The sequence below is a fragment of the Hesperophylax consimilis genome, chromosome 15, assembly GCF_061612785.1.
Source record: "Hesperophylax consimilis isolate HC1 chromosome 15, BYU_Hcon_1.0, whole genome shotgun sequence".
NCBI lineage: Eukaryota > Metazoa > Arthropoda > Insecta > Trichoptera > Limnephilidae > Hesperophylax > Hesperophylax consimilis.
The window spans coordinates 26,599,845-26,627,259 of NC_142850.1; the positions used below are offsets into that span (position 1 = coordinate 26,599,845).

Below are 27,415 nucleotides of genomic sequence, written 5' to 3' on the forward strand. Positions count from 1 at the left end.
TCGCTTACCCCACTTGTGACAAGTGGCAAGGCGCACGCGCAGTGTACACACCCGTACTTATATTCATTCCTTTCATACCAGCAAGATCCGTGGAATACACACACAGAATACAGACCAATATCCAATACAGTAATACAAAGGTAGGTCGGCGGACACCCAGCGCATATAGCTTACTGCTACAGCCTATAGCCGCCCTCTTCCGTAGAGAGAACGTTTTAACTAGAGCACCCCATTTCCCTTCGAGTTGACGGACGAAACCCGCTTGATTTCGACGTGCGTAGCTCGACATCCCGCGTAATGTCATAAGTGCTAATCTTGTTATCGGCTTTCATTTTAATAACATGTAATTAATCCCGATCAAAACGTAAAGTTTCGATCACAGTGCCCTCTCTCTACATTGTACGCTTTGGAATAATTGTATTGACAAATCACTAGGCAGACCTCTGGCGGCGGTTTCCCTCGGTTCCCATGGTTTTCATTAAGAAAATACTCTGAGTGTCGGTCGCCACGTACCGTTTACCATCGTGATTGTGAAAAACAATAACATTTTGTGTGTTCGGCTACCAGTCGCTGCTTTTGGAATAAATACTCTTCACCAGCTCTGAACAATGTAAGTACTACACATTTGTATTTTAAACGCTGCACATATTTGTGGTGACGAATTAGATAAACAAAATAACACAAATAATCCTAACTATCTTCGCTGCGACTTGCTAAAATTCCATAATATTGAAGATTCGTGATAATTCATAACGAAAATGTTGAGATTTAATGATAATATTGCCTATTTTAATTTGTATTGATCACGGATTGACATTTTTGTCACCAGCTTAAGACACAATTAATAAGTATTGATTTCGAAACAACTACATAATCATATGATTTGCTTTTCAAAAATGTCTTTGTTTTTCAATACTGTGTTTATAAAAACTGTGCAGTTTAATATATCGTGCAATTGTGCATATTTAAATTAAATTTTACTGCTAACTGGAATTGCTTTTAAACAGCTTGCACAAACTCGGCCTTTAAAAATGTTGAGTGTTTTTTTTTTTACTGCAATTTTATTATTTGATGTTATCGTTCAAGTTCATAATAAATCTTCCGGCGTGTTATAGGTGAAATAATAATGTTTACGAAATGTCAAACGAATAACAAAGGTACTTATATAAAATATTTTCTAAAATAAATTATGCGTTAGAATTCATAAATCAAATCAAAATGTATCTATCCTAAAGTACAGGGTTTTCCAATAAGAGATGTTATTTTGAATAGCCCGCTATTTCGATAGATGTTACTTTTGAAGCTGTCTTTTTTTGACATTTGACAAGAAGAATCTACGTTATTAATAAAAATGGAACGATACGCGCTTCAACAACGCATTGAAATTATTAAAATTCACTTGAGTGAATCAAATGCAAATCACCTTGAGTGATGAGGCCCATTTCCACCTCGGTGGCTTCGTCAACAAGCAAAATTGTCGCATCTGGGGCTCGGAAAACCCAAAAGTTATTGTTAAAAAGCCTCTTTATCCTCAACGTGTGATTGTTTCGTGCGGTTTATGGTCGTAATTGGACCTTACTTTTTCGAAAATGAGGCTGGAGCAACAGTTACGGTGAATGGATTGCGCTATCGAGAGATGATTAATGATTTTTTATGGCCGAAATTGGATGATATTGATCTGGACAACGTTTACTATCAACTAGACGGCGCTACGTGCCATACAAGCAACGAAACCATAGATCTTTTACGATTGAATATCAAAATAACACCTTTTATTGGAAAACCCTGTACTACGGAATTGTGTATCTTAAAAAGGCTTAGCGAAAAGTCGGCGATGGTATATGTCTATCTCTTAAAGATAACCCCCAGCAACTCTGGGTACACTTCAGCTAGTATTTAATATTGTCTTCGATGATTTAAAATTAATAATATCGGCAAATCCTGTACACCAATAAATGAGTACATTACACCATGACAAAAATCCTCTTCCCTATTTGTGAAAATATTTTAGGGAACGCTTCGAGGGATAAATAATTAATATTCCATTATATTGCTGTAGGGTTAGTTTACCACATTTAAATAATAACGGTTTTCACACCATTGAACATTACAAAAAAGCATGAACCCGGCATTGTCCTCGTTTTGTGCCCAGCAAAGATATTATAATACAAGACATTGCAATACATTCTATTATCTTTGGTGCCCAGTTATAAATTTATAGTACCGTAACTCTTGCTATGATAGACGATGTTTTGTGAAAGAATTTTAACATGCATCTATAGATGTTTAGAAATTAGTTTACATTCATAATCTGTATCATATAGTAAATCATAAAGCCAATATATATTAATACAAATGTAAATATTCGTTTATTCAAAATCTAATACATATCATTATTACAATTTTGACACATCGTTGCATTCGAATACGCGTGTGTTTTATATATTACGTAGATGTCACTCGTGACAGGCAAAAATATTCTTTACAAAAAAATAGCGCCATCTGTTGGACGTAAGAGCAACACGCGCTCTTGTTTCTCCATCTGCACAGAGACGTACAGCTTGTAAGTAAATTAAATTAATGTTTTTGTCCAGAACCAGTGGCGTAGCTATAGCATTCAAATGGGGGGGGGGTTCGACCCTTACAATGTTTTTAATTAGTCTAATTATAAGAACCTATTATTTAGATTATTCAAATGAGGCCAATGTAGGAGGGGGGGGGGGGGTTGATCCTCTAAGCCCCCTTACACACGCCCTTGTCCAGAACGTTAAGCAAAACATAAATATTTTCAGCGTCAAAATATTTTATCAATTTATGTTTAAACTTTACGAAAATAGAAAAAAAATAGCCACCAATATTATTATATTCCTTTTAGTTTTTTTCAATTTAAACTTATTGTGATCATTGCTCGGGATGGTAACAAAACCTGAAATTTACTAAATCAATTTAATAAACTAAATTCTTAATACAACATTTTTCCTATATCTACTTATTCATATAATAAGTCCATGGCATCTTGAAGGTTTTCGTAACTCTTTTCTAAAAGAATTACCGAAAGTGTTACGACGAAATGTATGCACTGTTTCACACGGAGCGCCTTTTTGATACAATCTTACCAACATCCTGTTTGGAAGTTGCGCAACGATGATTTTTCCACAGGTCGTGATTTAGGCGCAAGAATCACTTACCAGTGCTCCGAAACCTTTTCTTTACAATTTCGCAAAAATTCAATTGGATAGCCTACAAAATTATTAATTATATACGGAGAAAAACAAGTACTACTAATTTATTAAGAATCTTATCTTTAACTTATTTTTAGCGTTATCATGAATACATTTAGAAGTATAAGTATTCTTTTTGATATATTCATAATGTATTCAAATTATTGGTAATCCGGTTAAACACGGGATTGCATACCGACTCCTGATAAACTATTAGGAAATTCCTAACATATCAGAACACGCGTTCATGAACCTGCGCTTGCAGAGGCGGATTTGCAGTCTTGGCCGCCCTAGGCCCCAGACCATGTAGCCGCCCCTTTCTCAGTACCCATCATATTGACCAGGAGTATCTAAACTTTTCAGTAAGTTCCTAGGGTCAAAACCGTTTTAATTTTCCTGCCATTATCATTCATGGTTCATGGGGTGAGATTTGTCCAGGTCTTGGCGGCGCTGTCTGGTCTGCCCACCTGCTGCGTGGCGGGCCGGATCGAGAGAGACTGGGTGAGGGAGGCCTTTTGACCTTTACAGCCGGACTATCTTGACCCATCGCCTTGCACCGCAGTTGGAGGGATGTATTCATACGTATGTCACTCCTGGACACACTAATCCCCAGATTCCTACCCACCCCTCATACATTTTCCTTTTCAGAACTTCCTATCCTTCCCTTCCTTAAAAAGACCCTCCACACAGCATCACCTAAGATGACATAGGTCGTGAGGGAAAATATTTTCCTCAAAGCCTCCTGTGTGGAATTAATGTAAAAAAATACGCTTGCTAAATTCGCTAGTTCAATTACTGTATAATTATCGATTGTCGCAGGCCGGATTGATGACATTGGCGGGCCGTTGTTTGGAAACCCCTGATATAGACTATAGACTACATAATGAATTTACTTTATTGACAACTTTTATCGAAATCGATTCAGAAATTTAGTTAACTATAATAGCTGCTAGTTTGTAATACTTTCTAAGGTTTCAAGGATTTGAATAAAACATTTAAAACAGTTTTAGGTTTAATTTATTTAACTAGTTTCAGGTTTATTCTCATACAATAATATATAAGTGTTTCACAGTTACAATTAGGGTTGCTAGATACGGGCTGGATAAAAAGTTATTCGAATATAATAACTTAACTTAAAATACAAATTAAAACGTTGGTAAAAAAATTTACGTAAAGCATTATCTAACATAAAAAAAAACTGAACTCAAAACAAAAATCTGGCAGTTACAATTCTCGTCTGCACTTAAGTGCAGCAAAATCATTAATTAGATCTTCGCAATCCAATTTCCTTAAAAAATCTGCTTCTATGTTAAGCAAAGCAAGATTGTTCAGCCTTTGCTCCGCCATTGTTGTGCGTAAATAATTTTTTACACGTCGTAAACAAGAAAATGATCGCTCTCCAGAACAGTTACTGGCGGGAGTACACACACACATTCGAAGAGCAATATCCACGTTTGGATAAATGGTTTGAAGATCTTCAGTTCGTAACCATTTTAACAAACTGACAGCATTGTTTCGATCCTTATTTTTCACACTGCAGTGAGCACGAAAATGGAGACATTCTTCTGAAAAATGGGCTTCTAAATCACTAGAATAAATCATTTACAATGATTTTGCCTTTTCTTCGACTTCAGACGGGCTTAGTTTTATCAATTGAGTAATAAAATTAAATTTATTATAAAGTGATTTGTAAGCACCCAGTCGTTTTTTTAGTTCTGCTGATAAGGAATCGATTATTACTAAAAAAAGTAGCGATTCTGAAATTTTCGCGGCCGTTTTTTTGTTGCATCTCTTCACCTGTATTATTCTCGCCAGGAAGTAGCTTAGGCTTTCGATTGCGTCGAAAATCTCTTTCATATTCCTGTAAAAATTACAGTTTTTTGGCTTGGTTTTCGAAATCATCAAAATTATCTCGCATTTTGCCAATAAAATGTATAAGTACCTCATACAGTTCTATGACAATGGTGATGTCAATTTCCACACTCTGAAGTTTTTTACTTGTGGCGTTAATACGATTCAGTAAAAATCCCCAAAACACAGTCATGATGGCCGTTTCAAAGCGTTCCAGTTTTAAACGAATACCTCTTGCTTCACATATAACGGCTTTCTTCTGTTCTTAGGTGTGGCAAGGGCGGCTGCGGGGCGTGGGGGCGCGCTGTGTGCTGTGTGTGAACACGCTCTTGCATATCGCCATTTCGTACGTAGAATATTTAGGTACTTAGGAAGTAATTTCTTGTTATCATCTGTGACTTTTTTGTCACGATTGGCCGCCCCTAATATCTGGCCGCCCTAGGCCCGGGCCTACATAGGCCTAAGGGCAAATCCGCCTCTGTGCGCTTGCCTTGATTATATAAACTGACGAAATGCGGAAATATTATGATTTTTGCAAACACGTGTCTGATAAGTTTATTAGGAAACCCATCAATTCATTCGTAAAGGGTCTGAAATCCCGTTTTTAACCGGATTACGAACAATTTGAAGAGATTCTTAATAAATTAGCAATATTCAATATCAACAAGAACTTTACTACAATTTACCTAACCACTTTTTTTTTCTCAAGCCGAGACATTTTCAAGAACACGGAAACGTCCCTGTGAGACTAGCAAAATTAAAATTCTGATTTAAAAACTCTCGTTCATAGCGGAAAAAAAAATTATAGTGTTCTGATTGCAGATATTCGTGTACCTAAAATACATATTAGTTGGTAATGCACTAAACCGTACACGAGCAAAGCCGAGCGAGGACTTTTGAAGCTCACCACTTACGGGCACCAATTTAAAATCGCTTCGTCTGAAAATGGATGTATATACAGTTTTTTCTAACTCTTTCGGGATCGGGATGAAATATTCAGTGACCGATCAAAACTAGATTTTTTGCCTGAAGCCAAATGTCGGCTTCTGTTCGAATCGAAACCGAAACATATTTACATAAGTTGTTAAAAAAAAAATATTTCATACCCCGAAAATAAGATTTTCATTTGTTAAACTCGTAAGAGTTCATTCAGGTTAGATATAAAATGCACAACTGCGCAATTTTTTAGTTTTTTGGTTCGTTTATTGCTGGTGATTTACAAAAAATCTTAGAACTACAAATTTTGGTAAAGAATTCATTATAGTCTTTATTTTAGACATTGTGATTATTAAATTTTGACGAAAATAAATCATCTTTAAACATATCTAACTATTAAAGCTATGAACTTTGAGAAGTTTTATATAACCGTCTTCTGTTAAAACAATATTTGAATTGTCTAAAGGCATACACGTGCACCCGAGTGATAAAGCGAAACATTAGTCGACAAATCAAAAACGCAGGTTTCGGCTGAGCCGAAGATTCGGCCAATTATTAGAAACCGTGGCCGAAACCGGCCGAACCTTCGGTCGGTCACTAAAATTGTTGTAAAATGATCATCTAACTGGTGTGATTTTGATCTTATCAAAATGGCTGGGGCTCATTTATAAGTTTGAAATTTGTAAAACAAATCATAATTTTGTTGTGACCAAAATTTAAAAAAAATTACATAAGGTAATAAAATTTCCACTGCTATCAAATTGTAATAAAACGTGTGAAATATCAGCAAAGAAAACTTGATAAAAATTACATAGTCCAAAGGAAAGCCAACAAGTTAATAACGTATCGAAGTAAAAGTTGTGGGTCTTTTTTCTCGTTCAATACGAACGAGAAATTCTTTGGAATTCTGGAGCAAATTCACGTGTTCTTTTGAAGTTTTTTTCCCTTTATTTGCTTCAAACTTTCGAATGAAGTTGGAGCGGGCAATTTCATTTAACATTTTCCTTTCAGCAAAGTGGCGGCTGATTTAATTACGCGAGGAAATGTGAAATATGACGCCAAAGCTTTGGAATTTGTCCTACATTCGAGCTTAAAGTCCGAGCGAGAGCTTTTTGATGACGTCTTCGTCACATATTTTTTAATAGCATTGATTATACAGTTAAATACGATATGGAAATGAGGAATTTGCACAAACATTATGTGATTGCTTCTGTAGGTATTACTATCTACTATTTTTAGAGATTCCGATTTTTTTTTTTTTTTTTTTAATTTTATCTATAACATTATTTATAAATTGGAATGGGGGGATAAAGGTTGAAGCAAACATATCATCCCGCAAGAATATAAATGAGTATTTCTATTTTATTAAGAATCTCTTCAAATCATTAGTAATCCGGTTAAAAAAGGGATTGCAGGACATTTCCTGATAAATTTTTAATAAATTCGTAATATTATCGGGACACATGTTCACGCACCTGCGTTTATCTTAATACGAATTTATCTTAACGCGTTTATCTTAATATCGAATAACGAATAATTATAAGAGATTTTAAATAAATAAGCAATATTTTTTAGCAGTAATTTTTGTCTCCGAGCCATTATAAATTATTTCTATGAAACTCCATACTGCAAAGCACAGTATCAGCATCGTAACGGCTTTGCCTCACCTTGGGACAAGCTAGGGATATGAGTCCAGGCAATAGTCAAGAGCCTTTTTAATGTGAAGTTCCAATAGCTCCACACTTACCGGAACTATGGGACTATGGCTTCCCAGTATGCTGTGAGGCTGAAGGGTGCGGGGAGGGGAAGACAAAAATGATGAAGTATATCTGATATCATATCTGATCACTAAAGCCATTTTTTTTTATTTTTTTTATTTTTTTTTTAACTTTATTTATTTTCATTTCTTTACACATATTATACATATTAATAGATAATATAAAATAACATAATATATAATACCAAATAGTTTACAAAAGAAATGAAAACCCACTAAGGCACTGACTGCCTGAGTGTGGGTAATATAAAACGATTACTATATTTCAAGTACCTAAAGTATAATATACATTAGTAGAAAAAGTTTTTTTTTTGTTTATAGTTATTATAAAAAGTACAGAGAAAAACATTATGTACAATAATTTATAAAGTTTCAGCAAGTGAGTTGTAGAAAGGATAAATAAATTTATAGTAAAAGCGTTTCAATATCTGCGTCAATCAGCCATAATTTTACCTCTTTAATATATTCTATCTTTTTGTTTATCATTTGAGTTTGTAGTGTTAAATGTACGAGGACCAATGAAACTGCTATGCGTCTTCATTAATTTAGTATTGGTTTGGGGGGTGTAAAATATATTATTTGTTCTTTTGCTCATTCTGTTTTCATTTATTTTGAAATTGTTTTTGTTTTTAAATAGATATTTCATAGTTTGTAATATAAATAATTTACGAATGTTAAATAATTTAGATTCCTTGTATAATAGGTCGGTCGAAAATGTTTTATTTTTGTTATATATGACTTTAATTATGTGCTTTTGAATTATTTGTAGAGGCTTAATAAAAGTATCAGGTGCACCACCCCATCCTATTATGCCATAAGTGATTGCAGATTGCACCAGAGAGAAATAGATCATTTTCAATTTTTCAGCGTTTAAAATTTCCTTGAGTCTATAAAATATGTAGGTTAGATATCTTAGTTTAGAAGTGGTTTGATTAATATGAGATTTCCAATTAAGATTAATATCTATTGATACTCCTAAATATTTTATATTTTTGACATTAGCGAGTTCGTTGCACAGGAAGCACATTTCTTGATTGCAAGTTGTATTATGGATTCTAATTTTAAGGTTGTCTTTTGGTTTGTTTTTGATGTTTTTATAAAAAGGTAAGTAAAATGTTTTGCTGTAGTTTAAGACAAGTTTGTTGTATTTTAACCATTTTGAAACAAGTGAAATACATACAGTTGCATTCGAAAAAGTTTCTGTCCAGTTATTACCATCCACTATTATTGCCGTGTCATCGGCGTAAGAAACAATTTTACCAGGGATTACAAAATTACATAAATCATTAATATAAATTAAGAATAAAATCGGGCCAAGAACAGTTCCCTGCGGGACTCCGTTTTTTATCTGTGTTTCTGAACTATAATTATTCCCAATTTTTGTTTTTTTGTGTTCTGTCTTTAAGATAGTTTGATAGTAATTTTAGTGTGTGTTTTTTGAAACCCAGTTGAGTTATTTTTTTAATGAGTAAATTATGATTAACGGTGTCGAAAGCTTTTCTTAAATCTAGGAATATGGCAAGACATTTCTTTTTTTTATCGATGGATGTATAAATATTTTTTGTCAATTCATATATGGCATCCTCAGTGCTTAGATCTTTACGAAAGCCGTATTGATTTTTCGATAGAATTTTATATTTTTCTAAGTGTTCAATGACTCTAAATTTGATGCATTTTTCGAATATTTTTGATAGGTTTGAAACAAGTGATATTGGTCTGTAATTGTCTAATTTATGCGTATCCCCAGATTTATGAATAGGTATTATAGTGGAGATTTTAAACTGTTCTGGAAAATGACCATCTTTGAGGCATATATTAAAGATATGTTGTAATGGCGTTAATACATGTTGTTTTATTTTTTTAATGTATCACATGATAGGCCATCATTTCAATCAATCAATCAACCAATCAATCAACCAATCATTTCAAGTAACGTTTCGATTCTTTCATTACGAGCGATACTTAGGGCCGGAATTTCAGTTGTTTTTTTAGATCGGCTTGATTTACGTCAGGAAACCTACTCGATAGCAACTTGACGAATGTAATTAATGTATTAGCCGAGCTTATGATGCAACTGAAATACTGGTCCTCAAAGAATCTATAACTCAGACTGTAACTAACACAATGTACATACAAAATATTATCTCGAGTAACAGGAGATGAAGAGGAGACATTGGACAGCTGTTAATATAGTCATTTATTCTTACTCCCTAATTACTTTCTCAATCAAATATATCAAGTAATATTATAATAATATAAATCAAGTAAATCAGTTTAATCGGCAATAAATCATTTTAGAGATCATAAAAATTGAAATTGGGCGGGCAAATAATAAAAACATATTTTTAAAAAAATCTCAACTTGGCCTAGTGACAGTTTAAGAATGGCGTTGAACGCCGAAACAGCTGTTCCAAAATAAAACTAAAAATTGCAGAGCAATAATAACAATATTAAATTTGATTTACGTTAAATTTAAAAAAGAGTATCACGTTTGTACAGTTTTATATTGTTAGTTTGTTGAACTGACGTAAACGGAAGCCTTAGCTATCACTAGTATGTAATAATAATAATAATAATAAATGATTATTAGTTGAATTAGATACTAGATATTGATGGGTTTCTGTCTATTCCCTTTGTAAAGTTTATTGTTTCGATCGATAAAACTTCACTTAACCAACACTCAACGACATAACTATGTAATATATACCTAACCGTATAATATTAGTAGAGAAGGTCATTGATTGGAACTAACATATTCCCAAATCGCTAGATTAGTAGAGAAGGTCATTGATTGGGACTAACATATTCCCAAATCTCTAGATTAATAGAGAAGGTCATTGATTGGAACTAACATATTCCCAAATCGCTAGATTAGTAGAGAAGGTCATTGATTGGAACTAACATATTCCCAAATCGCTAGATTACTAGAGAAGGTCATTGATTGGAACTAACATATTCCCAAATCGCTAGATTAGTAGAGAAGGTCATTGATTGGAACTAACATATTCCCAAATCGCTAGATTAGTAGAGAAGGTCAATGATTGTACAAATCGCAAGTGTGCCCTACGGTTGAAATTGGCAGCCACCTCTGGTCTGGAGCTCCAATATACCTGAAAAATTATTCGTATCTATGCAGAAACGGGTGGTCCATTTGATAGATTCCCCTGTCTTAACAAATGGATTGCAATCTTTATAGCACAGGCTCAGGTATATATACTGTCCTTGTTCTACCGGCATTACAATGGAAGATTCTCTGAGTGTCATTTAGTATCATTGATCCCTTCGGCACTGATGTATAGTCGGGAAACACACCAAAATATGTACACTGTTAACATTTGTAACATGAGAACGAGTTGCTTCGACGACCCGTTCTTGAGTTCAACATCTCGGCTGTGGAACGATTTGCCAGCCTCTGTGTTTTCTCCCACTTATAACATGAGTCTATCCAAGACCCATGTTCACTCCTTCCTCTCCTTAAAAAGTTCTTCCCCACCGCATCCCCAAAGATGAAATAGGCCTTGTTGGAAATTATTTTCCTCGGGGCTTCCAGTGTGGAGTTAATGAAAAAAAAAATTATGAACTTTTATCAACAAAATAGAAAAAAGCGCCTAATGTTATTTGAATAAGTGTGTAACTATATGAAATACGAGCTGATGTTTGATGATGAATATGGAGTAAAGTTTTGAGGTTGGGAATTCTGGTACACCTGAAAACTGGGTACATTGGTGGAAATAGTACTCGTATCATCGTAAATAATTGAAAAGTTTATGATTATAAGTATTTGTTTTACTTGATCGTGCCATGTTTTCCTCGGGCATCCTCAACTTCTTCTGCTATTCACTTCCAAGTCTTAGATTATCCATACACACCTTTATTCTATCATCACAAACAACACATAAGTATTTGTTTCATTTGATCGTCCCATACTTACTCGGGTCTCACCGACTTTTTTCCACTATTCACTACTATAGGATTTTCCAATAAGAGGTGTTATTTTGAATAGCCCGCTATTTCGGTAGATGTTACTTTTGAAGCTGTCATTTTTTGAAATTTGACAAGTAAAAACTAGGCCATTAATAAAAATGGAACGATACTCGCTTCAACAACACATTGAAATTATTAAAATTCACTATTATTAATTATGAGAATTCCATCGAAAAATCATCTTGAGTGATGAGGCCTATTTCCACCTCGGTGGCTTCGTCAACAAGCAAAATTGTCGTATCTGGGGCTCGGAAAACCCAAGGCTTATTGTTGAAAAGCCTCTCTATCCTCAACGTGTGACTGTTTGGTGCGGTTTATGGTCCGGCGGAGTCATTGGACCTTACTTTTTCGAAAATGAGGCTGGAGCAACAGTTACGGTGAATGAGAATGGATTGCGCTATCGAGAGATGATTAATGATTTTTTATGGCCGGAATTGGATGGTATTGATCTGGACAACGTTTACTTTCAACAAGACGGCGCTACGTGCCACACAAGCAACGAAACCAGTGATTTTTTACGATTGAATATCAAAATAACACCTCTTATTGGAAAACCCTGTATATACCATATGTTTAGCATTATGATTTAGCATCGACTTTAATTCGTTTTGGTATATCATTCCAATGCGGACATAATGCCGTAAGTTATCCTCGGGCGTCTCCGACTTGTTATACCATTCATTCTACTATCTAAACACAAAATTTCAGCAAAATCGGCCCGGTAGTTTTTGAGTCTATCGGGCACACACATTCCGACATTGTCTTTTATTTATAAAAATTAACACAAAATATCTTCATGGGTTTATTCACGAAATAATTAGGACTCGCGGCCCTGAGGCCTGTTGCGGATGTTACCAGCGTTGAATGAATAACAACGCGAGAGTTAAATACAATGTTTTTCAATATGTCTTATTTCTCAAATTTTCAACATGAAAAACGATATATAAAAAAAGTGTTGAAAGCGGGTAATAAATACTAGTGGTGTATGAACCGAATTTAATGCAGTGGAAACGCTCCGAGCGTGCTTTGTGTGGGTAGTTCTACCTACCCCAGTGCCAGTGGGAAGACGGTATGACGTAAAGGAATGTTTTATGACATTCCTGGTGAGATACGGCAGAATGCAATGAGTTGGAAAATTAATGTATCCAAGCCAACGCGAAGGTTTTTTCCCCTTAACTGGGCACTACGTCAAAATCTGTACATTATATGGGTTCCATGCTAACTCAACACAGTGACTATTCAACACACTTTTAAATAGTGATATAAAGTCATTAAAAACGATGAAAGTATTTTTTTTAACCTAACCTTACCTAACCTAATTAACCCTGTTAATAAAGTTTTTGTTTCATCACTTTCCATGACTTTATATAACTTTTTAAAGATGTGATGAATTTGATATATATAAATAATTTTGATGATTTATCCGGTCACCCATTATATCATATCCCACAATTTTGATGTTTTTTTCACAGTAACGTATTGTAGTATATTGGAAAGATTTATAATTACAGTAGATTTACGTAGGGTTTGAAATGTAAGTCGATCGACATTCAGGGTTTTCCAATAAGAGGTGTTATTTTGATATTCAATCGTAAAAGATCAATGGTTTCGTTGCTTGTGTGGCACGTAGCGCCGTCTTGTTGAAAGTAAATGATGTCCAGATCAATACCATCCAATTTTGGCCATAAAAATCATTAATCATCTCTCGATAGCGCAATCCATTCACCGTAACTGTTGCTCCAGCCTCATTTTCGAAAAAGTAAGGTCCAATGACTCCGCCGGACCATAAACCGCACCAAACAGTTACACGTTGAGAATAAAAAGGCTTTTCAACAATAACTCTTGGGTTTTCCGAGCCCCAGATGCGACTATGTTGCTTGTTGACGAAGCCACCGAGGTGGAAATGGGCCTCATCACTCAAGATGATTTGCATTTGATTCACTCAAGTGAATTTTAATAATTTCAATGCGTTGTTGAAGCGTGTATCGTTACATTTTTATGAATGACGTAGTTTTTACTTGTCAAATGTAAAAAAATGACAGCTTCAAAAGTAACATCTACCGAAATAGCGGGCTATTCAAAATAACACCTCTTATTGGAAAACCCGTTAGTTAGCATCGGGGGGTTAGGTCCCTGATGCATTACCTCGGACTAGATTTTCACTCAAAACTTGGGGTCAGCTTCGATTGTTATTATTTCCTACGATTCTAACAGCTACATAACACTAGTATATGTGATTTTATCTTGTCTCACTTCAGTCACTTCTACATTCAATCAAAAAAAGTCTGATTTCGTAAGTATTTTATGTAGGTAAGACAAATTTTGTGGTGTCTTAAGTAACTTGCATAATATATTTTTTGAAAATATACAGTTTTTTTAAATGTACAGGACCAACATTGAAAAATCAAGTTTTAACTTTTCTTGTAAATAATCCGGTTGTTCCATTCCGTGACACATTAATTTATTTTTAACGTACTTTTATGTTTTAAAATTGGGAGTATATACAATTATATTACTAATAAAACGTTTTCACTTTTTTTATACATAGCTGAAGTGCCCCAGCAACAATCTTTTGTATTTATTAATTGATAATTATGAAAATGTCCACAGAAGAATTGTTACCCTCCATTAGTATTCTGGGCATCGAGGAGTACATATTATGGTAGTTAGCCCCAGAATTTCTGCACTGAAAAAAAAATCGACTTCTAATTATCTGGTATTGTTGTAAACTTACAAATAAAACACTGTTTAAAAGTATTGGTTTTAAATCACTACACTTTAATCATAGTTATAAGCTATTTATTGTTTTGGTGTTTAATTCGTAGAACTCCATTTAATTTTTTTAAATAAATTTAAAATAAATCAAATTTAATAATGTTATAATAATTATTAAGTTCTCCAAGTATTTCTGTTATTTTTACAGTTTTTAATGTGACAGCTGTTTCGGCTTTTGAGGCCATTATCAAACTGTCTGATAGTTTGATAATGGCCTCAAAAGCCGAAACAGCTCTCACATTAAAAACTGTAAAAATAACAGAAATCCTTGATACCTCATTATGTCTTAGCAATATTGGGCAGAAAACTTTTACTTTTGGGGAATCTCTTTATCGTTCTGCAAGTTCACGAGGGTGTTCTGACCCCCAGATACGAACATTATGGGTATTTACTTTCCAACTTAGAATAGTTGAGTCATCACCCACTGAACACCACACGATCAAGAAAGTCATCTTCCCGCTCTAACACTTGTGATGCATGGTAATAAGTTGAGTATTTAAGCGATAGATGGCGCTAGTCATAAAGCTTACTCCAGAGTCCGTCAGATGTCGCTAGAGTCTAACAGAGGTTATATTGACAGGGAACAAGCTTCTCGAACCAGAGAATTACCAACCCTCGAGTAATGAACAGTGTAGCTAAATCCAGACCTATTATTTGTAAGGTAAAAAAACACAATTATAAGTAGAACCTTTTAATTTTTAACAAACAGTTCCCAACACTTCAATCTGCAAAGTAAGACAGATATAATATAACACATCTTCGGATCTACCGGATCTGCCCTGATGATGGACACTGCAACGCTGTCCGAAACGTCGGCTAAATAGCGCAACACGGCATAACACCCCAAAAACAAACAACAAAAAAATATATAACAATTTTCAAAGACTTATAATATACCATTCATACTAGGACCCTGTATAATTCGACGCTAAGCCCTAAAAGCGTCATTTGTTTAAACGAAAAATTATGTAAAATCGCTAAGTCAGAACTTCAAAGTCCTTTCAGATTCAAGACAATAACAGGATGGCGAAATTTCACCAAGTTAAGACTCCTTTTCTGAATGAGACCTTACAAAGCAGAATTTATGTTCCCCCGTCTATAACGTCTATGTAATACACAGCTATTTCAAAGGGCAACAGAAAACGATGAATGAAGCCCTAACCATTATTCACAACTTGAAAGCTTCGTAGAAATAATATATAAGTACAATATTATCCAGTTGCTGTTTAACCTTTTGCAATAAAATTTTATTTCAGTTTTCTCGGAGATTCTCATTCATGTTTTCGAATTGCTTCAGGTAAGATTTGGAAAATGAATATTCTTAAATAATTCTGAGAAATCCCCAATGGTTTTGTAATATAATCGCTCCATTCACATTATAATATAATATGATACCGCATAATTCATACGGAATTTAATATATTTTGATTATATGATTACAATTTATTTATAATAATGGGATAAAACGTTCGTTCGTAAGGTTATTTTTTTTGCGTGTTGGCAAAAAAGAAAAGGAGTGTAATGCACGAGAAACCTACGTTTTACAATAAATTGTTGTGGTAGTGGTAGATACTCTCAGTATCGCCCTGATGAATGTTCACCATTCGGATTTTAAAAGTTGCGTTGCTTGAAATGCCCCTCTTCTCCTCCAATAAAACTCTCCCAATCGAACATGGTGTACCGCAAGGAAGTGTCTTAGGACCTTTATTATTTCTGTTATATATCAATGATACTCCTCCTCTCTATCTTCTTCCCCTTCCCACTACTTTAAGACTCACAACATACCCCAATAATTGGGTCTGCTACAGTCTCACTGGATTCAGACGATTGGGAGTAGTTGGGAACCTATTTTATTAATTATAAGTGCATGACCGATTGATACGTTGTAACCTCTCCCTCTCTCTCCTAAATAACATATTGAACAAAAAGGAAGTTTACAATGAAACTTTTATTGGTATGATAATGTAAGTAGGTTTTATGAAAAACAAATAAAATACAAAGTTTTGGCTGGACCCAATAGTATCAAAAACATTCCTTCCACAGAAATGTTATAAATTAAATTAAATTCGGTACTAAATATATTTGGTTAACCTTTAATGTAAATTTCGGGATGAAAGATTCTTGTAGCTTCGTGGGTAGGTACATACTAGTACAGCAACTCTTCATTTATTAATTCACAAACTAATTTGAAGTTTACCTAACTGCTATGGTAACGTTCCGTGACCTTTTCAATTTATGATGTGATATGTCGTGGGCGGTGATGGAAAATGATGAAATAATTATGAAACGAAATGTTCTCAGAAAGCCACTTGCAGGTTTCACGGTTAAAACCGGCGAGAAAAAAAATCTAAAAGGCAATCCCACAATATCGGGTTCAAACAGGGTCGGGCCTGACCCAAACGGCGCCTGGCGCTGGGTTTGGTGTAAAGTACAGGGTTTTCCAATAAGAGGTGTTATTTTGATATTCAATCGTAAAAGATCAATGGTTTCGTTGCTTGTGTGGCACGTAGCGCCGTCTTGTTGAAAGTAGACGTTGCGTTGTCCAGATCAATATCATCCAATTTCGGCCATGAAAAATCATTAACCGTAACTGTTGCACCAGCCTCATTTTCGAAAAAGTAATGTTCAATGACTCCGCCGGACCATAAACCGCACCAAACAGTCACACGTTGAGGATAGAGAGGCTTTTCAACAATAACTCTTAGGTTTTCCGAGTCCCAGATGCGACAATTTTGCTAGTTGACGAAGCCACCGAGGTGGAAATGGGCCTCATCACTCAAGATGATTTGCATTTGATTCACTCAAGTGAATTTTAATTTATCACTCAAGATGGCCTCATCACTCAAGATGATTTTTCGATGAAATTCTAATAATTAATAATAGTGAATTTTTATAATTTCAATGCGTTTTTGAAGCGTGTATCATTCCATTTTTATTAATAAAGTAGTTTCTACTTGTCAAATGTCAAAAAATGACAGCTTCAAAAGTAACATCTACTGAAATAGCGGGCTATTCAAAATGTCACCTCTTATTGGAAAACCCTATATGTCACCTATGACAGGTAAAAACATTTATTTAATTAACAACACCACTATCTGTTGGAAAAAAAGCTTTTTTTAACAGCGTTATCTATCAGTTGGTTGCTATTGTTTCTCCATTTGTACAGACACACTGAGCCATAGCAAAGCGTGGCGGGGTACAGCTAGTAATTAAATAATTAAAGTAACAAACAAAAATAGTTATCAACATCGAAATGTTATAATAGGCACAATCCGAAAGGCTTATGATATAATACTCTACTACGTGTCTATGTATAATTCTATGTAGAAACCTCTATTTGTTTTAAACCTCTCATTTGCTGTAAAGTCCTGGATAGGTGGATAGCCGCCCACACATGGCCTTTCACCTTTACTACGCCCGCTCAGCGCCCACACAGAATTGTGAGGATTCATTTTTTATTTTCACGTACTTTTCTTGTGTAAAAGCTCCTTACACGTAAAGAATCTTTCGCATTTCAAATCACTCTTTATTGCTTTTATGGTAAATAAAAAACCTTTTTATCCTTTTGTTTGGTGCAAAGGTTAGGAGACACAGGACACAGGACACAGGTGAAATAACGAGAGAAATTCGAATTCAGAAAGTGCCACGAACTTGGCTCTTCCGTGGCTCTATTTTATTTTTAGTTTTTTTTTGGATGGTGATAATTATTCAGAACCTACCCAATACATAGTACAGTTTTTTTTTAATAAATACATATTTAATTTTACACTTTTTCAATGTCATCTTTCACATGAAAATTAAAAATCAAACTCCCCAATTGCTCGCCTGCGTAGTTTAGTAAACGAATATACGAAGGTTATCGACATTTTTAACATAACTAATTCGATTTTCAAATCAAATTGTAAACCATTATAATTTTATTAAAGTTAAAGAATAGCAAATTATTGTAAGCAATAATTAGCTTTGTCCTTTGTGCTTTTCATAAAAAGCCTTGTCTTGTAAACATATGACAGGTCAAAATATATTACCATCAAATGAAGATATAATATATCTCGACGCCATCTAGTGGGTAATTAAGTATTTAACAATACCTTTCCTACAAACAAAAAGTTGGTTGTTTTCAGGTGAAAAAAAGCAATTATTGAATACTAATATTTATTGAATTATTTAGCAGTTAAAAATACACTTAGCACAGAGGTTTCGTGAACCTGACGGAAATCAGAATGTGCGCGTTCAATTTTCCCGGAATATTTTTTCAATTTATATTTGTGTTTAAGGCTAATAATTATTGCTTATATTTTCCGATTTTATGTCCGGGTTAAATCTTCCCCATATGAAAAACTAAACCCTTCCACACACTTTTCCACAAATGATCATCTAGTCAATCAACATTATGCAAGTGCATTATATAAGCAAAATAAATACAAAACAATTCAAGAACAACACTTCAACTCACCAGAGATCAAATGGGAAAATAATTCACCGACTCCAGATATTTTCATATCAGAGGGTTCGGCTCGGTAGAACTCCTAACAGGGCCTATAAATCCTACCGATCCCTCAGCATAAATATTTAAAAAAATCTTTCGTTATCCTACATGTATTTAAAATGACTGATTTCTGCATTTTTATATATAAATTTTTTGATAGATCTAATACGCCTAAATTTTGAATGAGAGAGCTAGGTATAATGCCAGTAGCCGAAATAACGAATGGTAATATTTTTATAGTCATTTTATATATTTGTCATTTTATAATTTAAGTCATTTTATATGCTACCATTGTTTATTAGTAACATTACTTGTTAAAAAGTTTTTTTACTATAATACGTCTATTTTAAAATTTCCTTCATAACTTAAAAACTGTATTGACTGAGGATTGAACTTTTTTACTTATAAAATGGAGTCGAGAATTTTACCAACCTCGAAAAATGCCTATCGGGTAGGATTGACGTTCACTTCGTATATTAACTGCTGTAATGACATCCGATTTCAGAGATATGCGTCCACGGTTACTACCAAAAGTTGGTAGAATGCATTTTCATCTGCCGATATTCGGCTCTCAAGATATGAATTCATTCATTCCAGAAAACAAAGGTGGAATTCAAATATATGTTTATAATAAAAATAAATGCGTAGGTATTATTTTACCAAATAAAATTGATTCAAAAACTGGACCTCGATTCTGGACGAAGTCATTCCGCTCGAACAACGAATAGTTCGACCCACTCGTTGTTCGAGTGGAATGATTTTTGGAATGTCGACCAATGCACGTACAGGGTTTTCCAATAAGAGGTGTTATTTTGAATACCCCGCTATTTCGGTAGATGTTACTTTTGAAGCTGTCATTTTTTGACATTTAACAAGTAAAAACTACTCCATTAATAAAAATGGAACGATACACGCTTCAACAACGCATTGAAATTATTAAAATTCACTTGAGTGAATCAAATGCAAATCATCTTGAGTGATGAGGCCCATTTCCACCTCGGTGGCTTCGTCAACAAGCAAATTCACGCATCTGAGGCTCGGAAAACCCAAGAGTTATTGTTGAAAAGCCGAGAAGCTCTCTATCATCAACGTGTGACTGTTTGGTGCGGTTTATGGTCCGGCGGAGTCATTGGACCTTACTTTTTCGAAAATGAGGCAGGAACAACAGTTACGTTGAATGGATTGCGCTATCGAGAGATGATTAATGATTTTTTATGGTCGGAATTGGATAGTATTGATCTGGAGAGCGTTTAATTTCAACAAAACGGCGCTACGTGCCACACAAGCAATGAAACCATTGATCTTTTACGATTGAATATCAAAATAACACCTCATCGACGGCGATTGCGAGCGGCCTGGATTGGAAAATCGATACCCTGGTCGTTAACATGTTTGTTCAAATTTCAGTCCAACATTTTCAGTCCTTTTAATATTTTAGACCGTACGATTTTTTTTTCTCCTACCGAACATTTGAAATTATTCGACCATAACCAAACCAAATATCGGGTTATGTCACTGTTGATATTTCCTCGTTCAAATTTGGCTTCTTTATTTGTATTATCCCCTACCTTGTCTATCATGTGCACGTGTCACCCTTCAGTTACTAGGTCGTGGTTGGATCACCAACGAATACATAATAATGCTATTATATGACACAGGGAAAAGGAAAATTCTATTTCCTTTGCATTGCATCTAATCACTTTGTAAAAATTTCATCCATTCTTCACTCTGCGAACTCCCACATAATAAATAGGCGTCAGAAAGTACCACATACTAAATATCCACCTTTTTACTGTACATACTTTTTTTATTATTAACTCCTGCATAATATATAGGCGCCTTTTTACTAAACAGGATGAATGAGATCACCAGGATTTCCCAAATAATAAATATACGCCTTTTTATTATACAGAGTGAATCAAATCACCAGGAACTCATACATAATACAGGGTTTTCCAATAAGAAGTGTTATTTTGAATAGCCCGCTATTTCGGTAGATATTACTTTTGAAGCTGTCATTTTTTGACATTTGACAAGTAAAAACTACGTCATTAATAAAAATGGAACGATACACGCTTCAACAACGCATTGAAATTATTCAAATTCACTTGAGTGAATCAAATGCAAATCATCTTGAGTGATGAGGCCCATTTCCACCTCGGTGGAACAAGCAAAATTGTCGCATCTGTGGCTCGGAAAACCCAAGAGTTATTGTTACAAAGCCTCTTTATCCTCAACGTGTGATTGTTTGGTGCGGTTTATGGTCCGGCGAAGTTATTGGAGCTTACTTTTTCGAAAATGAGGCTGGAGCAACAGTTATGGTGAATGGATTGCGCTAGATTAGCGCACTTGTGAGATGATTAATGATTTTTTATGGCCGGAATTAGATGGCATTGATCTGGACAACGTTCAATTTCAACAAGACGGCGCTACGTACCACACAAGCATGATCTTATGAAACCATTGATCTTTTACGATTGAATATCAAAATAACACCTCTTATTGGAAAACCCTGTATATAGTCGCCTTTTTACTAAACAGGATGAATCAGATCACCAGGATTTCCCAAATAATTCTTTTTACTGTACAGGTGTGAATAAGATCACCAGTAACACCTAAATAATAAATAGGCAGCTTTTTATTATACCACTATTAAATTCCATGTACCGACTAGGAACACAAGATAAAATGTAACACTTTTCTGCAATACATACACAACCAACTATGAGACACAATCACTAACCAAAATGATGCGTGAACTGGGCAACAAGTTTGGGGGTACTATTGATACATTTACTGACTGGACTTTGTTGAATTCTACAGATATTCTAGCGTTAGTAATGTTGTTTTAGTGATTTGTACCTATTATAGGTAGTATTGTTCTAGTTTCTATTTTATTTCATGTTACTGTTACATGTTTTACTAATATTGTTTCATATTTAGTTTCATATCAATTTAACGTTATTTCATTATTTAAAAACATTTTGTACAATTTTCAACAGATCGTATATTCTATTCTTATAATCTTATAAAAAACGGTTGATCAAAAAATTGGTATTTAACAGCTTTAACATCTTTAATATATATTATTATACTACTGAAATAATAGTTAGTCATAGCGAAGACGTGATTATGAATGGTAAACGGATAAAAAATAACAAGATAATATAAAAAGAAAGATTATGTTAGGTTAGGTTATGTTTGTTGTTTGTTCTTTTTCTTTACTTTCTTCAATGATCTGTTTTGTCTTTGTCAGTAAGGACCTAAATGGCAAAGGTAACGGCGTGTGGCCTTTAGTCGTATAATTAGTTTCCCAACTTCGCATTTCCGAGAAACGTGGCTGTAACGTGCAGTCTAGCTCCCCTGTATATACATAAAGGAGGTAAAACTGTCTACCATTGAGGTTCCCCCTGTACGTAAGGAAAATTTCTACCAGAATTGTTAGCAGCATATTCCAGTCTTCGCTGAGCGGAGGAATTTTATTATTGACTTCGTAAACGTATTCAATATGTTTCCCTCTGGGAATTTCCACAATTCCATCGGGGTTTCAACGGGAATAGAATCGACATTTTCTCTCTATCATTCTAACCCGTGACATTATTTCCCAAGAAGACCTATTTCAATTCGATTTGATTGATTGAAAGCGAATCTTTACTTTAAATCAAAAAATCTATTTTGAAGCAGTCAAATCTGCAAAATTGCAAGGTTTTTTCATTATCGCACAAGAGTCCCAATTGTTACTCACGTCTGGAACCAGTTTGTCTGTGGCATATTGAATGGCTGAAGGGAATTGGGGAAGTACGATTACCTAACATTCCAAAATTAGAATCGGTCAGAAAAACTATAAATTACACGGTACAAAATTATATATTGCCCTCCAATATGAAAATAAAAATACCATGCAGATAAACAAGTTTAAAAAAAACATCGAAATATGTCTAAGTAAACACAAAGATGATGAACTCATATACATTTCTAAAATAACGCTAACACAAGAACCTACAGTCGAATATGAGATCTACAAGCATGAAGATGAGGAAGTAGACAAACACAGTAAACAAACATGAAGATGAGGTCTACGAAGATGAAGATGGGGAAACAAACAAACAAACACAGTTAATAAACATAATGATGAGTAAGTAGACAAACATGAATACGAGGTATACTGTGGGATAATAAGTGGTGTGGTTGACTCTGACATTACAGAGTGAGTCAAATAGAACACACTATAAATAGTTTTATAGTAGGTAGCTCGATCACTTTTACATCCCAACTGCTAACTAGTCAAGACATTTCCGCAATCATGTACTCGATCTAAATAAATTTATAATCTATATTTTGAAGTACTTATTGAAGGCTCCCTGATCATCCACACACGACAGTGGTTCAAAAAATATTCAGTCGAATGAAGATGGGGAAATAAACAAAAATAGAGATGAGATCTACACACATGAAGATGAGGAAATCAACAAACAGAGTAGAAAACATGAATAAGAGGTATACAAAGATGAATATGAGGAAATCATACTAACACAATAACCTACAGTCCCACCTCGGAACAGGATTCACTAGTGAGGGGGACTGAATATACTCTTTTGCCATATTATAAATTAGTAAAAAAGGAGGCGGGGAAGAGGATGTTTGGGAATTGGGAAGTAAATTGTTATTTAGATCTGGTACCGATATTGGGAATACCATAGTTCTACTGGCTCTGGTTAGAAAGGTGAAATTTGGATTATCGGTTATTCGCGTTTCAAAAACTCTCCATTACACATTTTATTTCTGTGTGTATTTCCAACATGATTGAATATCGCTAAAGAGGCCTTCATAAATCAATTATTAGTGTATTTTTAGAAAAATAATGATACAATATAAGCTTTAACTAGAAACTGATCAAGAAATAATGAGGGAACATGATATACCATCATTCCCCGCACCGACTGAAGAGGAACTCTCCAGAGAAATGAACGAAGTTGAAATAGACAAATGAGTTTGCTTGCGCAGGCGGCCCTTAGCTAATTTAATTTTAGGGAATTAAGAATTTTATTTATTATAAGTAAGTAGCACTTGTAAAACCTCTTTGATAAATCTAAAACAAGGGCTGTGTATAATTTTAAAGTAATTTTGTTTTATAAGCTTTACTTTACCCATCAAATCCCACGCTATCTTCGAACTGTATATAATAATGAAATAACATCAATCTTTCCATTATTTGATTTTCATGTATCATCATTATTAATATTATTTTACATTTAATATATAAAATTATAAATTACAGAACTAAGTAAAATAATATAAACGTGAATTTATGGATATATCCACAATGGATTCACAATTATTTATTTATTGATTAATTTTCGGGAAATCGACAGCTTACATTTATTTCAGTTTGTACATATAGCCAAAGTATTATATGGCCAAAATAAAACCAATTATGTATTTCCTCCTTGTGACTTTACCTCTACTGAGGCAGCATTATAAGGAATAAGTAAATTAAATTTTTAAGAAAGGAATATAAATTCAATTACACAAAATTTATACAACACAAAAGATTATATAAAACGAAAAATGTACAAAGGAAAACATTTCTCAATAGCTGTATCAAATACCAAATCATAATAAAAATATAAACAATAAAGACATAACACTATTCACAAACCATCAGAAAAATATTATTTTATGGACCTCTTGTATTTGGTAAGGGGCCGTTCAAGTATTATATAAGCACTATAGGGGGGCAGGGGGGTCTTTGCTTTGCTTATTTTTGACGACATGGGGGGGGGGGGGTGGGGGTAGAGATAGTGATTACGTCAGCACTGCTCAGCAGTAGTTATTTTTTTTACACATTGGCAACCCACACATTGTCTATGTTTGAAAACCGAATACATATTCGGTGTTTCCCACAAATAATTAATACGTTTAGGTACTCGCTTAAAAAACAGAATACATTAACAGAAAAATGCATATAGGTACTAATTTTTACGTAAGCATGGGAGGGGGGGGGGGGTAAGAGCTTTGCTTACTTTTGGTGACAAGGGGGAAGAGGGGGTAAATAATTGTAATATATATGCTTACGTAATACTTGAACGGCCCCTAAGTTTTCAACTGAAAGTATCCACCTTGGATAATACGCTATTGTAATTATTGCATAGTCTGTTCAGGCAAGAAACCTGCTTAGAGTTCGTTTTGCATTGATCCACCCTGAACAGGACAGAAGAGCGTGTTAAACGCGCAGGACATTGAATTGAATCTTATTTAGCAACTCTGGGCATTGAATAGTATTGTTAACTACTACAGGAATAGTGCATCCTTATTTATTTATTTGTTTGTACACGCCCAATTGCGGCTTTTACATGTGATAAAATTAAAATACATTTTATATAATCAGAGAGTAAAAGAGATATAACAATTAAAATAAGTACCAAATATAAAAATATTAACTTAAAAACAACAAACAGAGTAAACTATAGGATGCACATTCCTATAAATTTCGATTGAAAATTTATATGCATTACAAAGCTATGATGATAATATTATGATGATAAGTACAACGAAAGCCAAGGATAAGCTGCTGCAATACAGGTGTGAACACACTGTGGCAGGTATATCAGTCAGCCCGAATACTCGCTGACATTCCTCGCTCAAATTTAAGCCTCGCTAAATCGGCTGCTCAAGCCTTGATAAGCAGCAGAATAGATATTTTTCTATACGCCGAGGCGCTATCAGGCCTATGTCAGACTGCTAAGTCTGACATAGGCCTGCTATGCTAATCTACGTAAGTAAAATGTACGTAAATTGTCTAATTTGATCAGTATGGAGTATTATATTCATCGACCAATGAGGAATGTTTTAATTTTTTTGATAATCAATCTAAAATAGTCTGGTAAGGGATTTTAAATGTTTCAACGTCAGGACAGTTTTTCTGTTGCTCATCGGAATAGAAATGTAATTTTTGCCCTTACTTCTAGTCTGATGTTTGTGTTCGACTGTTTTCAATTTTTTTTTATAAATACATTATTATCTTTTTTTGTATATCACTGTCGAACATCAAGTAGGAATATTAAATTCCTTGAAAAGAGCGCCTCTCGAACATCTGAAAGGTTTCTTCATAACAATAGTATTGGCCATTACGAGAGTCAAAATAATAGAAGAGTATGTATGAGACGATGTATGAATTTGAATGAGGCAAAGAGTGTGTGCTAAGACAGAGTTGTTTGGGGGTCCTCCTCTCACATTTCCTGCTGCATTCGAATTCATACATCGTTTCATAAGGTAAATAAATTCAAGGGCTCCAACACTATGAAAACATTATTTTCTCGTAGAATTTCAGAATTATAAATATTCCCGGGTTACGAATATAACTCCCACTACAACAATTATAAGCTTGAGATCTTGCTTGTGCAATCGTGGAAAACTTTGCTGGTGATTTGGTAATTGAACCCACAAATTCTTGGCTAGGAACCAGGCGCAATTGTCAACCCAATCACTAAGTCATTATCATTAAGTTTATTCTTATTCCATACATAAAATGATTCATATCCCTGATGATTGAACAAAGTACGTACCGTCATACCTTTTTTTTCCTTTGGCTGATAAGGACAGGAAATCCGTGGTTTAATTCACCAACTTATCAAAATCTATAGTTAATTTAATAAGTTATGTTTCTGAAAACCACAAACAAGTTGATTAGGACCTAGGACACCATAATTAATAAGTCTCTGTTTGTGATAGACGTGATTTCATATGATAATATTTCGATAGTGAATAGTTTATCAGTTTGTCTTATTGTTTTTAACTGTGGCAGATTATACCCTAATCAGTTTAAGATGATGAATCATTACAAGAAACAAAAATCAATACCGAAGTAAGTAAATTTCTTACCCATCAGGCCTCTGGCATATTCTGTCAGAAGATCGGAGTATTTACGCCGTGCAAAAAAAATCCATAGAAATGGAATAATTCTGAACGCATCAGAAAACTAAAAACTGTTTTTGAAAGTTAATTGAATACGCTATAAAATTTTATTAATAGAAATGAAAATAAAAAAGGTTTTTTCGTCAAATTATTGACCTAAGATTAAATCTAACTAAAAAATACATATTTTAATAGACATTACTATCACCTCACTTTTTTTTTTCTCAAATTGCGGTCTGATTTCAAATTTAATTATGCAAGGATCTCGCGGTACATATTTACTTAGGTTGGGATGTTTGAACTTACGTCGAATTTGACTGATGATCACATTGACTATTAGCGCAATTTTTAAAAAATATATATTTTTTATTAATTTCTACCGACATTATATTCTAAAAAATACATGTTATTTTTTAAGATATCTCTATTTGGTAGGTGGGTACGGGTACCTCTGCCCCGAAAACCATT

The 27,415-nt window shown here is 34.2% G+C and overlaps 1 protein-coding gene across 1 annotated transcript in view; it reads left to right on the forward strand.

Annotated features, from left to right (window-relative positions):
* The window catches only part of LOC149417571 (neuronal synaptobrevin-like), a 57,115-nt gene continuing 29,700 nt past the window's right edge, over positions 1-27,415 (forward strand). The window contains exon 1 of the mRNA XM_089640408.1: positions 1-610. Within this exon, the coding sequence (XP_089496534.1) occupies positions 609-610 (2 nt within the window). The 5' untranslated portion in view covers positions 1-608. The remainder of the gene's footprint in view (positions 611-27,415) is intronic.